The following is a 15847-nucleotide window of genomic DNA, read 5'->3' as shown; positions in this document are numbered from 1 at the left end:
CCTGAATTAAACTGATATCAAGAAGCAGTGAGGTCATGCCCAGGAGGAAAGGAATGCAGGGCCATTCCTCTATTAGTCATATACGCAAGCCCACCTTGAGAGGGATTCAATCCATTTCCACAAGGACCCTGGAGCTTCCTCTCAGCTACTCAGATCACAATCAATGACTTAGAATTCCAGAACAATAAGCAACAGGCTGACTCCAGCAATCTCTTTCCCATCTGAATGACCAGACATGAAGATTCCAGCCCTGCCCCAATAATGGCAAATGCCCAGCCCATACAGGCAAACATATCTGACTTCCATTAATTCAGTTTGTCCCAAAAATGCACTGACCAATTAGGGACACCTTTACAGGCCATCAAAATGTTTTAAACCACTTATCTGAATGAACACTGCTGCCCTAATTACTACTTTATATAAAAATATAAATTTCATTCTTATGATAGTAGTAATGGTAGGTAGGAAACAGCAGATGTAAAATAACACCTGTATTTATCTCTGCAAATCAAATATTTATCTTAGGCAACAAAACAAAACAAATTATTCTGGACTTGATCATGCATCAGAAGACCTATATATTCCAGTCTTCTGCTCACTAATGTTATATGACAGTTTCATTGAACAACTGTAAATAAACCCACATGTTAATGAATGAATATGATTTAGGCAATGTTCTGTTTGCACAAAAAGGATAGCCATTATTTCATTTTTGACAGGAACAAGATTTAGTGGGATTTAATACTATCAACTGACTGCAGAAGGTAAACATGCTCTAATGTATATTCTGCTTTCGACAAAGAGTTTGCCCTCAAAATCCAAAATTAAAACGTAACAATTTGTTTTCACATAGAAGGGCAGGTCACAACTGTGCTATATCAAGCTGAACAACCTCAATAAGGAACAAGGATATATTTCGTCAAAGTTTCAGGTTTACCTGCAACCCTCAGCAAATCAGCAAGTTCCAACAGCTTGGCAGATTGTCTGTAGTTGCTTGGCAGCTGCAAGAGGCATTCTTTGATAAGGCTGAGCCGATCAGAGCTCAGGCGCACTGTAGAGAGAAAATACATCATGTTTTGTAGGAGGTACAGAGAGAGAGAGAGAGAGAGAGAGAAAGAGAGAGAGAATGTAGTTTGAACTGAGCCATCTTTGGGTCAACTGCACACACAAGCTACAGGTCCAAAAACAAAGAAAGAAAAAAGATTGGAATCTTCCTGCTATACGTTAAGCTTTTTAAAAGATGACTTTGTTTGTTTATTTAGAGAAGCATCCAATCACATTGGATCCAATTATCCATACAGGATAATGCAGAGCAACCCACCACAATGAGAACTCATATTCTTCTTTGGTGCAGTCCAAACTGGTTCCTTTACCTCTCTCTTTGCTGCAGCCTCTCAAAGAGCTAAAATTCGGCGACAACATACAAATGCAAGGTTTGAGAACGATTTACTTTGTGAACTCCTGAACAATGCAGTCCACCTATATTAACATGTTGCTTTTTCAAGTTATGATTCATTGGCCTTTAGGATTCTCTTTGTCTTTATTATGTTTTGTGGCTACAGGAAGGTTTTCTCTCCCTTTAGGTTTTGTATAACGTTTAGGTTTTAAATGCTATAGAATTAGAACTTTACAAGTGGTGGCCCGCAATACTTGGGGGGGGGGGAATCTCATCTCCACTTTCTCTCCGGGCTCCCCTGCCGCCAGTGGACCCACCGTCTTTCCCCCCGCAGCTCGTCCAGAGCTGCTCTGGGTGGGCTCACCAAGGCTTCCTTTCCCACTTTCCATCTCTCTGCGGCTTGTCTAGAACAGCTCTGGGCAGGTGGTGTGTGCTTTGTAGCCGGAGCAGCAGCCATCATCCTCCACTGTCAGTGTTGGGCTCACCATAGGCAGGCCCAGAGCAGCAGCCACATCCAAGCAACTGCTGTCGGGGCTCCTGAGCTGCAGTACTGCCACTACCGAACCCAGTGAAGCTCCCATGTCCCACGGCCAACTGCCGAGGTAAATGCATTCTCTGTGCTTGCTCAGAAGATGCTACTTTAATTTGGGGGGGGGGGATTAACCCTTCCATTCATTTTTTTTTCTTCAGATTTTTCTACACACCTGTGGAGCACCCCAAGTATGCAGAAAAATCTCTTTAGCCTCCATGGAGCCCTGATCCACAGATTTAAATATCTGCAGATGGTGGCCACAGGTGGCCAATGGTATATAGATAATGCATCAATTACCATTGCAGTTACAGATGCTGTGAAGAAATGCATTTTGTCCTGGGAGGTTCAAGCTGAGCAAAACCTCCACTGTGTGTTTTAGAAGTCCCCCCCCCCTTGAGCAGAGAACAGGTGTGTGTGGGGGGAGTCAGTTCAATTGCTTCCCAGATGAACCTCAGCTCACCTTCATATAAATGCTAATAGATCTCACAGGAGACATAATGGGTGGGTCAAGATCTTCCCTCTTTCTCCAGGCAGAGAACAGAGATTTGCAAGAATTAAAAGCTAGAAGGACTCCAGGAAGGAAATGTCCTGGAGATCTCCAGGAAAAGCCTCTTTGTATTGGTGTGACCTGATCAGTGGGTGGAGAAACAGAGATGATAAAAACTCCTTGCAGCAGTAAGGAGCTCTCTTGTCCTTGGGTGTGGAGTCCATGATAGGACGCAAACCTCTCCACTGGGAAGGCAGTGTTGTGGGTCAGCCTGAGCTCAGCATGAAGTCCTCAGGAGAGGAGGATTTTTCAGGGGAAGAGGTCTCCTCAAGAGAAGGGGAGCCACACATGGCTAGTTCTGAGTCAGCAGAAGCCAGCATACAGGCTGATGAGCTGCAGGCTGACCAAGAGTCACTGCCAACAGCTGATCCAGAGCCACTGCCCAGGTGAGACTCAAGTGATTATGGCCAGTGCACCAGGCTTACCTCCACCCTTCAAGTGCCAGAGACAGAAGCTTAGAAGGGAGCTGCAAGCAAGGAGGTAGAGTGCATGTCTCTTGGCCCATCGCCAGTTGCTTGCTGATGACAACCTGGAGTAGTTGTAGCAGTACTTCCAGGCAGCTGGCTGCTAACAAGAGCTTGTTAGGAAGTGCCCAAAAAACCCAGGGCTGGGAGCGTAAATATTGTGGAAACAACGTCATTCTGCTGGACTCCGTGATCACAACTCCCGACCCTGGTTCTTTGTGCAACCTTGGACTGGCTTGGGACTTTGACTTTGTGACTCTCTGGTTTGTGGATGACCCTTGGACCTCCTGACTACCTTCTCTGCTTCAACCCTTCTGGTAACAACCCTCTGGGTTGTGCACTTTTGGCTTGTGGACTTCTGGGATTGAACTCTGGACTTTGTGTGAGCACCTGAACATGTCTGGCTCATCTGCCTGTGCCTGCTATATGACAGGCAGTCACTGACCATGTGCTTGCCTAAAGAACTGGAACTATTCTGTAGAGATCTGTGACTTCCAAAGCAAAAGGAGCCTGTCCTATTTCAACATCTGATAGGGTATGTATAGAGAGGGACAGAGAATCTGAGTTTTACCCGTTTCTTTTGTATTCCTTGTTCAATCTAGTGCTGTGCTAAAAGTATGCTTGTGAACATTTTCTTCTTAATAAATACTTTAGAACTTTTGATGCTGGCAGTGGTTCTCTGTACCACATAGGCCTTCACTGTCTTGGACATGCTATTTTAAAAGGAGTCCCAGGCCGAAGAAAGGCAGTTGGCAAGCAGCTATTCCTCCAAGCAAGGAGGCAATAACTGTCCTTGTGGTGACCAGGCACTGGGCAGAGGGAGACACAGAAGCAAGGCCTTGGAATTTGGAAGGGAAGCTGAGAGTCCTAGCTCTCCCAGTGGGTAATTCCTGCAAAAGGTCAGGTGGTGGTGGTGGGTTACTCGAGAGTGGAAGAAAAGCCTCTCCAGGTGGTGAGAAAAACCTAAGAGGGCTGGGCGAAATAGGGCCTGCAGGCTGGAGCAGGCACATTCTGCCACAGATGTGCTTGTGGCTCACAAATTACCTAAATAGGGCTCTATCTGAAAATGCAGCAACATTTTTCATTTTCAGCCAGAACACTCACAATTAAATATTAGTATTACTCAGTTTGTCAATAGATACATTAACATGCACCTAGGTATAAAAGTTAAAGCTTATACAAGCAAATAGGTTAACAAGGAACATATCTTTAAGAATCACTAGAGGTAGCAGATTTACTATACAACACCTAAGAATTGCCTTTTACTTACATATTCATTTTAATTTTATATCAAAAAGTCTTTATAAAGTGTTAACTGTATTTTTTAAAATGTTCATTATTCATCCAGCTGCTAGCGGTACAAATCCATTAAAACTACAATACAGGTAAGAAGGTCACAGGCGGCAAGTGAATTATTGTTCCTGTAAAATATTTCAGTCTTTGTAAGACTGTTATGATTTTTAAAAAATAATAAAAATAAAAATAGAGATTTATTGGGTACTAAAAGTAAAATGAAAAAAAAGCCAATGAAAGTAAGTTATTTATGCCCAAGCTCCAGATACACTGTCATACAGCAGTTCAGCCCTATCAAATACAGCTGAATTGTTACAGCACAGACATTGTGGGTGTAGCAAGACTTGCAGGTTACTGTTGAAATCTTTGAGCTCTTCCTAACGCCATGGGATTGCGGCAGGGGAAAATCCATCTACCAGTTTCCTAGCTACACTATGAAGATCAATGACCTGCCTCAGATGGCCATTATAAGGATAAGCAAGGTGTTTCAAAGCACTTTGCGAACTAAAGGAAATGTAATCAAAATTCGTAGCAAGCTGTTATTTTAATAATGACAGCATAAGGGCAACTGGAGAGTAGGGAGACCACCATGTTTTTCTGAGAAAATTAAGATGGAACTGAATGGTCCTATTTGTTCAAATATTAAAACCTGGCCTATGTATTTTATTGTGCACAACCTCCTTGAAACAGTCTCCACCCACACAGCACAATACAATTGCTTTCATTTCTAAGTCTGTACAATTCTTCTCCTGGGAGCATTTGGCATTTGTTTCTTGTGAACATTTTCTTCTCTGGACATGCAAACTGCTTTTGCAAGTCCATGAATTTTATTTCTGGCTTTCTACTCAGTGGGGAAGGGAAGGCAGTTTGGAATATATATACATGACACTATAATAGGAATAACTCTACTATTCACTCATCACTAATATGTGACACATAGATTTGACTGTTTTTTAAGCAGTGACTTGTAATGAAAAAAATAAGACAGTTATGTACAGTAAAAGGGAAAAAAATAAGAATGCAGTCTCAGTTAAGCACTTTTAAGCTCCACTGATTTCAATGAGAAAGGTAATAACTATAGTTCTCTTTCATTTAAAAGTGCTCAACTAATTGTACGTAGTTGCCTAATTTAATATTTGTGAATAGGTTTAACTGCCAAGCCAGTATTTCAGGCATTCCCCATCATAAATAGTATACAACATTTCATACAAAAAAGTTATACGATCTGAAGAGAAACCAGAATCATAAACCATAAATAGTATATAGCATTTCATACCTTGTAATGGCAAGATTTTCATGCCAAATTCTTCAAGGTAGCTAAGAGCACGAATGAGATCCAGTTCTTCCTGAACAACAGGTGGACAGTCTGTAATGAGCTGTAAGCAGGCCCTAAAAGCAAAGGGGGGGGGGGGGGGAAAACAGAATTCAAACACCTTTTGAAAAATACAAAGTCAGTGTGGTATCATTGTTAGGATGGTAGCCTTGGATCGTTGAAATCGACATCCTGCCAGTCAATATCTTTCAACATAATGAGCATCACAAGTTGTGGTGAGCACGAAATGGGATCATCTCAGATTCTGAAGACGGACAGAATACGTGGGGTAAGCCGATAAGAAGCATAAACCCATGTATTACTTTTAAAACCTGTAGTTCAATTAACATTCCATAATTACCTCGGGGGGGGGGGGAAATCTCTCAACCATATTAGATATGCAAAAAGTCATAGTTTTTTATTACATATACTACTGCAGAGCAACCCCCCCCCACACACATCCATGTGTTGGCTAAGTAGAGGGGTACGCCCATGAGAACGTGGGATGACTGCCTGATTATGCCTCTTCATCGTATTAGCCCCTCTTAACAAAACATTGTCCCTCCCAGGGAGGGATGGTGGCTCAGTGGCTGAGTACATTCTTGCACAGAGGAAGTCCAAGGTTATAAGTCTCCAGTTATAAGCTTAGGCAATAGGTTACATGAAAGTCCTTGACCCAGGACCCTGGAGAGCTGCTGCAAGTCTAAACAATATTGAGCTTGTTTGACTTGACATATTGTTTGACTTGACACATGTGCTCATATGGAATCCAAGAACAATCTGAAGACTTAAGGGATTTATACACACACATTTATTATTATGGTCACAGACCAACAATCAATACAGTAGGATTTATAATAATGCTAAAGCAAATGTTAATGCACTTCTGCCTTTTTATTTTTCTGGAAAAGGGAACCAATAAGTTCCAGCTGCGCTGAAAATCTTCAACCTGAAAATAGGCCCTCAGCTACTCTACGGAGCCCCTATTTGGATTGAATCAATTAATAAGGCAGTTGAGCAGGTACATTCAGGTTTTCTACGGAAAATCTTGGGTATTCCTTCCTGTGTCCCGTATGCGGCTTTATGCCTAGAATGTGGCCAAAACCTTATGACTACAAGGGTGTGGTTAATGACCTTTAAGTTTTGGCTTTGATTACATCATAGATCTGATCCCTCTAGTTACTGCTTCCAACTTTTGACTGAACCCAACTGCTCCCCTTGGTTGGTTATTATTGAAAATAAATTACGAACACTGAATATCCCTTTCGAATCCTTATTCTTGCTTTCTGAATTGGAGGCAATGCAAACAATAAGGGACAGGCTATTTGAGGCAGAGCTATTTGAACTGTACAACGCAGCTAGTAAGACATGCTCCCCTCTAAGTCATGGGATATTGCCCACTGTGGGTCATCCTGCTAGTGTCAGCTACGCTGCCATGGGGGTTGGGGAGTTCATTCTGTGTCTTGTTAATTGTTATTGCATTCCTATCCTTACTGCTCTGCTTTTTGCTGAAACACTTATCTATACAGATGTGCTGGAGGAGGTTGTGTTGTCTGGAGGACTCCTATGTACCATGAGAGACTCCAGGTTCTCAGCTTTAGCCGCTTAACGGTTGCCTGACTTATTACGCGCGTGGGAGGGTCCCTAATTGGCCGAAGCCATGGGGGTGTGTGTGTGCATACAAATACCCTATATCCTATTATGCTCCAGTGGCTGTAGCCATTCCTAACAGTGCCTGTGTTACTGCATCTATAGCTTTGCAATAAAAGTATAACCATTCCTGAATGCGTGTACTTCGTTGTTAGCTGTGGGTTCTGACAGCTAGCTATCTTCACCAACTTCAGACTCCAGAATTACTTAGAACCTTTTCACTTGCCAGGTTCAATGCTCTCCAGTGATCTTAACTGGGAGGTTTAATAGTATCCCCTTTTTAAAATAGTCTATGCCCCTGTGCAAGTGGGTCAGTTGAAACGGTGTCTCACGTGTTATTGGAATGCCGTTACTATGCCAATATTCAACACTGCATTTTATTGTCATTACTTGATGGTATCAGAGAGCTTCCTGACTCACACAAACTGTGTGATGAAAATATAGCCGTTTCTGTGGCAGAGTTCTTGCAGGCTGCTCTTTTTATTCGTAATTCAGTATTGTAATACAAAACTTGTTTTCAGGAGATATGAAATTGAGACTATTTTACATTGATTTTAGACTCTTAGAACATTTTTTTCTCTTTGATTGGTATTCCTTCTTTACCTTATCTTTCATTTATTACTCTTTTTAATGTCAATGCCAATAAAGGTAATTGAATTGAATTGAATAAGGAACAAAATTATTTTACCATTGCGCCTGACCTGGATAGCCCAGGCAAGCCCAGTCTCATCAGATTTCGGATGGTAAGCAGGGCCAACCCAGGCAAGTATTTGGATGGGAGACCTCCAGAGAATATCAGGGCCGAGAGGCAGAGGCAGGCTATCAAGCCACTTATCTGACCATCCTCCATGCCCTAGTAGGAGTCACCAGAGGTGACCATGACTTCCAGGCAAAGGCACAGACACATGCACACACAAAAATGCAGAAAAAAATATTTTACCACTGCCACTAATAAGAACTTTACTTTGTCAATCAAAAGGGAAAGTTGCTGTTAGTGAATCTATCATTTTGTGTTGTGATGACGTAGCAAGGAAAATATATTTTACAGATTTATTCATTTTGCAACAAGGTAGTAGAAAAGAGTAAGAACCCAATAGTACCTTAAGGACTAATAAAATTTGTGGTAGTCTATGAGCTTTCGTGAGTCACTGCTCACTTCTTCAGACTATTTTCTACTGCTACAGACAAACACAGCTACCCATCTTGATCTAGCACCAAGGTTGTCATTAGGCAAAGCTAATGAGCAAGCAAACTCTTTATATGGGCAGAACTCTTTTTTTAACACCATAATGGAAAGTGTACAAGTGACCAGGCAAAACCATTCAGCAACTGTAAGTGTTCTATTAGAAAAGAAGGAAAGTTGCTTATACCAACAAAGTTAAATCAGCTAATATTAACAGTTGAAGTGTGTGTGTTTGTGTGTGAAGTGCCGTCAAGTCTCTTCCAACTTATGGCGACCCTACGAATTAACGTTCTCTTCTCCTGCTGGAGCCATTGATCCCCAAAGGGGGTGGATGCATTAGTCTGGTGTCTCAGCTTTGGCCATTCCCCCTTGAGTGACTCTGCTAGGAATATCGATATCTTACGGTGTTGCCCTCAGATTCGCTGAAATATGCAACCCCCCTCATCACATTAAGGTGTGCGTCCAAGAGGAGTAGTTGAACTGTAGCACATGAATTATTTAATTTAAAATTATTTTTTGCGATTTCTGCAGAAACAGATAAGGAGTACAACATTGTTCTGTAGGGATGCCTCAGCCCTGTTGTGATGAGGAGGAAACATGACAACTTCTTAAATATTCTTCTTTTAATTTTGTTTTCTCTCTTAAATTAGGTTTTTAAAAAATAACAGGCTTTGGTTGTGCTTTGATCTTATCATAGAAGAAACTATTCTGGAACACTTCCTACTTAAATGACAATTTCAGTGGAGGAGAAAATTGTCAATGCTAGATAAGGATGCAAAGACAGAGCTAATATGGAAGGAATTCCTTTCCTGGTTTTAAATGGTTGTTTCCTGCCTGAGTGTTCCGTGCAGAGCTGGCCCCTTCTGCATAATTACATTCTTTAAAATACAAAAATAAATCAGTATTGCATAGAAACAGATGGAAAAGGGATTTAACTTTTGAAGAACTTAGTAAGCAGTGAAGTGGCTAAGTTTGCGGATGATACAAAGTTGTTCAGGGTGGTGAAAACCAGTGAGGATTGTGAGGCACTCCAAGGGGATCTGTCAAGGATGGGCGAGTGGGCGTCAACATGGCAAATGGGGTTCAATGTGGCCAAGTGCAAGGTGATGCACATTGGAGCCAAAAATCCTAAATATAAATACACATTGATGGGGTCTGAACTGGCAGAGACTGAGCAAGAGAGAGATCTTGGAGTTGTAGTGGATAACTCACTGAAAATGTCGAGACAGTGTGTGACTACAATAAGGAAGGCCAATGCTATGCTGGGGATTATTAGGAAGGGTATTGAAAACAGATCAGCCAATATAATAATGCCCCTATATAAATCAATGGTGAGACCTCATTTGGAATACTGTGTGCAGTTCTGGGCACCACACCTTAAAAAGGATATTATAGCTTTGGAAAAAGTGCAGAAAAGGGCAACTCGAATGATAAAAGGGTTGGAACACTTTCCCTATGAGGAAAGGTTAAAGCGCTTAGGGCTCTTTACCTTGGAGAAAAGACGACTGAGGGGTGACATGATCGAGGTTTATAAGATTATGCATGGGAAAGAGCAGGTAAAGAAAGAGGTACTTTTCTCCCTTTCTCACAATACAAGAACTCGAGGGCACTCCATGAAACTGCAGAGCGGTCGGGTTAGAACGGATAAAAGGAAGTACTTCTTCACCCAAAGAGTGATTAACACATGGAATTCACTGCCACAGGAAGTGGTGGGTGCTACAAGCATGGACGGCTTCAAAAGGGAATTAGATAAGCATATGGAGCAGAGGTCCATCAGTGGCTATTAGCCACAAGGTATAGCTAGGGGCTCTGGGGCAAGTGATGCTCTGTCTTCTTGGTGCTTGGGGGGGGTCAACAGTGGGAGGGCTTCTAATGTCCTGGCCCCACTGCTGGACCTCCTGATGGCACTGGTATTTCTGGCCACTGTGTGACACAGAGTGTTGGACTGGATGGGCCTTTGGCCTGATCCAACATTGGCGTCTCTTATGTTCTTATGTTCTTATGTTCTTAGAACTTCACAAGCCCCTATATAAAATAGTAAGATTAATACTACAAAACCTTTAGCCAAAAAAAAAAAAGTGAAACAGGAGGAAAGACAGATTACAGTGGCAAGAATGAAAATCTATACTGAAAATAAATCCATCACTAGCCATTGCCATACAATATTTTCAAACTGTATTGTAAAACAACTTAAAATGAAAAAGTTCCTTTTAGTAAAGAGTACCCATACTAAGCAGGGCAAGGAGAGGTTAATGTTCTACCACTTCAGGACTCAGCAGTACCAGAAATAGCCCACATTTACTCCAACAACCCACTTATTCATATTTTCTGGGATCTTTAAAAGAGTAAGCAACCACTCCTCCATCATGAGCAGCTGACAGCACAAATCTTTGTGAAGTATTTGCATAGTGTCTGCAGTGGTAGTCTGTAGCTCACAGAGAACCAGTTATATAATTACTGTCAACCAAAACAGCCAAATTTATTCCCATTCCTGGAATGAGCCCTCCACTTCAGGGAAGCTTGCGACTTACTTGTTCCTCCAAGACTGGTAGTTTCAAGGTTGGCACCTATCACAAGTCCCACTGGGCCAAGAGCCTTGCCCACTTTCCTGAAACTTGGTGCAGATGCCACATTGAGGAATGGTGCTTAGAAGGGCAACAACAGGGGGCACGTCAAACAGCCCCATGTGGTTCCTAAGCCACTGAGCATCATTGGGTCAGAATGCTGGACAACGGCTGGGGAGAGCTGAGTTCAAATTCCCACTCTTTCTCAAGGTCACCACTGAGCTACCTAGCAGTCATTCTCTTTGCCTAACCTATCCCAGATTCAGTGTGAGGATAAAAATGAGAGGACAGGACTGTGGGTTAGACCCAACAGAGTGTTTTTGCACAACTTACTCAGCTTTCCTTCCCACCCAAATTACCCCCACAGCCGGAAGGGGCAGGGAGAAGTTTGTCCTCTGCAGACAGAAATCCTTCCATCCATGGAAAAGCTCTACTGAATACAACCCATCAAACATGCCAGTTGAGACAGGGCAGCATTAAACAAATGTATCCTTGCTTTCAAAGCAGCACACTAAGCACAATTCAACATTTGCCACTGTAGCTCTCAAAAAACCAAGAGATACACTGATTATACAACAGATTACAGAGTGGCGAAAACAAGATGGAGCAATCACTGTGGGTGGGTGAAGAGGGGATGAGGGAACAGAAGACCCTAGACAACTGTGCCCAGCATTGGATCAGACAGGAGACTCTCACACTGATTTCTGCAGCCCACCCCCATTTGGCCAGCTATATATTGTGGAGGAGGCAGAGCCAGCAAACCTGACAATCAGGATCCAATTTGGTCAACAATGAATGGGGGGGGGGGCTAAAAGCAGGCTGGGCATTCAGAGCAGTCTGCCTTAAGGCTTAGAACTGCTGTATAAACATATAAAGAACTGTGAAGGGTTCATTCTTCACAGAAACAGACAGCCTTGAGTGACAGGCTGTATCAAGAGATCTAATTGGTTAGCATCAGCTGAGCAACGAAAGACTTCTGAACTGGATGCTGAGGAGAATTCAGTCTGATTTCAGCCCTAGCTAATAGTTTTGGAATTCAGCCATGACTAAGAGCAGTTTAACATGGACAGGGCAACTGGGGGGAAAGCGACTAGGAAATTTGGGAAGTAGGCAAAGACTCCCATTTGGGCCAAAGAAAACGGATAGATCTTCTAGTGCGAGGAGAGTTTCCCTACCCAGATATTTTCAAAAGACAATTATTCTGGGCTTTTAAACAGAAAAGGTAGAGTGCCACCAAATCCTAACATACAATCTCTTAGTAATTTAACATGTGAATTTTTGTATGCTTTTAAACACTAACAAACCTTTTAGCTTCCTTTTTTAAAAAGTTTCTGCTGTCACACATCTTCTCAAAAAAAGTGTAAAGCTATGTTTCTCTGTTTGCTCTCTAAAGTATTCTATATTCCTATGGCAGTGAATAAATAAATTATAGGTTAGAACTTCCCACTCTGCTCAACAAAATATGCTGCCTTCATGAGGAACAGCAACAACTAAAGAAGCCACCACACTTAACAGAACAGAGTTGGAGAATACAACCCTATGAATAGCAGTATATCTTCAAGACTGCCAAGTTGGGGGGGGGGGGTCATCTCCCAAATTTATGCAAGCCTTATGTTTTTAGCAGTATGCAAGTAGCACAAGGCAATCCATAAGTGGCAAATTCATTTTTTGCTATTTTATATGGAAGAACAGATTATATAAACCAGCATAACAGAAATGAGAAATTCTAAAATTTGCATTGACATTTTGTTCTTGGCGCCCTGCTAGGCTCAATGTAAATGTGAATTTACCTGGCCAAATCCATACAGGTATCAGTCAGATTTGCAGAAGAATTGAAGTATTCTCTACTTGCAGCTAAAGCTAATTCAATGGTTTTCTCATAGCAGACTCTGTACTGTGGTTTTCCTTTAGAAACAACACTAACTGGAGGATCTATTGACCAAACGCTGCAATGCATCATTTGCCCAGCTAAGTGGATATTTTCCAACCGGCTTGAACACAGAAGACTTTCAGTAAAAATCTGCAAAGAAAAGACAATAAGCAAATTATATAAGTAGCTTTAGGAACTGGCAAATATTAGAGCATGGATTATTCAACACAGACAGCAGATGTTTGGAAAATGTTGTTTTTATGTCCTTCCTGAGATATATTACAAGGGCTGCGGTCACACGGAACAGAAGCCACACAAGTGAGACGGAAAACAGGTGGAGTTTCCGGGCGCGATCTCACCAGCACATCTGGGAAGCGTAGCACTCCCGTGGCACAACGGAGGCTTCCAGCAGAAACTGCGTGGCAAAAAACTAGTACCTCGGAGGTACTAGTATCCGGAAACTGCGGGACAAAGGCGGGCGTCTGATCGCGTTTCCGGTAGCATCCAGCGCCCGCCCATGTCCCCTTGCAAATAAGGTGGGGTTTTTTTGTCCACGTCTCTGTGGATGCGCACACGCACCTAACCGAGCATGCGCATTCGTCGTGTACACACAAAAACAAAACAGTTTGCCGCGGCGTACGCTTCTTCGTTGCGCGCCGGCTTGTCCTGTGATCAGCACCTCTCCCTTGCCATGGAACCTCCACGGTACCTCCACAGGACCTCCATGGGAGGTCTGATCGAGTAACTGCGCAGTAGTTTGCCCCAGGGCAAACAGCCACGCTTCTCCCCCGCAGTTTCCTGCCCGTGTGACCGGGGCCAAGGTTTGCTATTTAGACTGCTGCTGATTTCCAGTGTTTAATGCCATAAACTTTTTTGCTTATTATGAATTTTGCTATTTTACTATGTTTTATCATTTCAGGGTTTTTTTCTCTTTGATAACTATCCTAAGGAGCAGCAGAGAGAAAACCAAAATAATTATACATACATATACTTTGGTGATAATGTATTTAGGACAATATTTAGCTACGTCTAGATCAGAGATCCCTAATGCAGTGCCCATGAATGCCACGGAGCTCACCAATACTTTTCCTGACGCTTGCCAAGTCTTTTCTGAAAGTGGGTGGGGACCAGGTAAGGTCTTAAACTTGTTAGCCTTAGAAAACCCTTTCCATTAAACCTGTCTGCACAAAAGAAATCACTACATGTTGGGTTACATGGTGCAAAGAACTCTTGGGGAATATTTGGGAATACAGTCTGTGTTAGAGGTTATCTAGATTTATTGAATTTGTGGCATGGAGCCAACCTTACTCCAGCTTTAGGAGCCTTTTACCAGCCCAAGTGGCTCCTCCTTTGGAGGAAGGGCCACTTGTCGGAAGAAGGTTGCAAACTTTACTCAGCGGACCAGTAGCACAAGGTAGCATAAACCACAGTGACTGTACTATGAGCACACAATGGAACAGCAGTTCTTAATTTTTAATCCTGTACCACCCACCAAATATGCAACACCATCATCTGATCCCCTCTCCACCCACCCACAAAACATTCAGACATAACAATAGCATCTTAGTTACAGTAGCTTTATATTGGTATATTTATGGTATGTGTGTACAACCCAGATCTCAGGAATACATTCAAAACAATTCTTGTGCCCAATAGCTCCATTTTAAAGGCCTGGAGACGAAATCTGGGAGTTTATCCTGGGCACAGGATGGGGAGTATAATACACATCTCCTCCTCAGGCTGTCATAACTTCTGAACGGGGGAAGGGAGTGCTTGAAACCTTGAATACCCCCACCCGTTTTGCCAAAATTTCTTAATGCCACCCTCCCAATTGGCAGACTGCCCCCATTAAGAATCACTTATGTAGAATTTAGTCAATGTATTACTGTACATTGTATATAAATGGTACTGATAATTTATGCCAATAAAGGCTGATTTGACTTGACTTGACTGTACACTGTAGAGGCCTATAAATTGAAGAGGATGATTGAGAATGGCGAACAAGAACATGCCAAGTCATCGAAAGGGGTATTAATATTAAGTGATTTAATTATTTCCATTATCCTGAGGCAAAGGGTGTAACAGTAAAATAAAATAACCTTTGGCTTAAAAGAAGAGTTAAAAAGGTATTTAGAAGTTCAAGCATAATCTAAAAAAAACTCCCTTGGAAATGGTAAAATAAGACTGTCACCTTAACTGGTGTGATACCTAAGCAACACAAGGAAGTATATGGTCTGACATGCTGTGCCTGCTTCCAGCTTAAAACTCACACAGTGACCCTTCCCTAAAATTGTTCTTTTAGTGTGTGTGTTTGGGGTGCAACACTGAACAGTGTCATTGACAACAATTGGGTAACATGTCAAAATTAAACAACTGAAATGCCCATAAGAAGGATGGAATGTGATAGCAAAGCCAATTTAGGGGGGAAAGGCTAAGAGAATGAAGGAAATCACAGCTGAATGGTGCACAGGTTGCAGGCCGGCACAAAATGTGCTTACACTCTTGCTTTAATTAAACCAAAATTGTTGTACCACTTTTATTCTTGTTTTTTTAAGTGTATTCTCTACGTGAGTGAACAGTAAGAGAGCACAATTATTTTCTTCCCTTTACACAACATCACTCTTGTGCATCAAAACAAAGTGAAGAAAATAGACCACTTCAAAACACACTTTGTGTTTTGTTAATAATATTTGGCAAAAGAGATTAAATTTTGAAAGAATTCATTCATACATCTTTGGGATACTTCTCACAGTGCTCTTGTGCTACAAATTGAGGGGGGGGGAAATGCTTTAATAAATGCTTCAGCTAAGAAAACAAGTTTTCCTTCATACTTATGTGGTCATGCACAGTCATCTGTGTAAACATTGAGAATTCTCCTCAGTCATTCTGTCCCAGTAACGCTGGACATATATTGAATGCCAAAAACCCGAACTCAGTACAGCAGGTCTCTATGTATCTGTCTTCCCCTCGCCCCTAGAAGGAATCGCCTTCTCTAAGGCTCTGTTCCTGTTGCTCCTGTCAGCTGGGCAAAAGGAA

At 42.2% G+C, this 15847-nt stretch overlaps 1 protein-coding gene across 1 annotated transcript in view; it reads right to left on the bottom strand.

Annotated features, from left to right (window-relative positions):
- NBAS (neuroblastoma amplified sequence) overlaps positions 1-15847 on the bottom strand; it is a 275647-nt gene that overhangs the window by 133478 nt on the left and 126322 nt on the right. Inside the window, exons 30-32 of the mRNA XM_015413856.1 lie at positions 12732-12961; positions 5509-5621; positions 938-1051 (exon numbers count right to left, since the gene is read on the bottom strand). Coding sequence (XP_015269342.1) covers positions 938-1051; positions 5509-5621; positions 12732-12961 — 457 coding nt within the window. The remainder of the gene's footprint in view (positions 1-937; positions 1052-5508; positions 5622-12731; positions 12962-15847) is intronic.

This window comes from Gekko japonicus, unplaced genomic scaffold (genome assembly GCF_001447785.1).
Source record: "Gekko japonicus isolate JY-2015 unplaced genomic scaffold, Gekko_japonicus_V1.1 scaffold1126, whole genome shotgun sequence".
Lineage (NCBI taxonomy): Eukaryota > Metazoa > Chordata > Lepidosauria > Squamata > Gekkonidae > Gekko > Gekko japonicus.
This window is presented reverse-complemented; position numbering and strand designations above follow the sequence as displayed.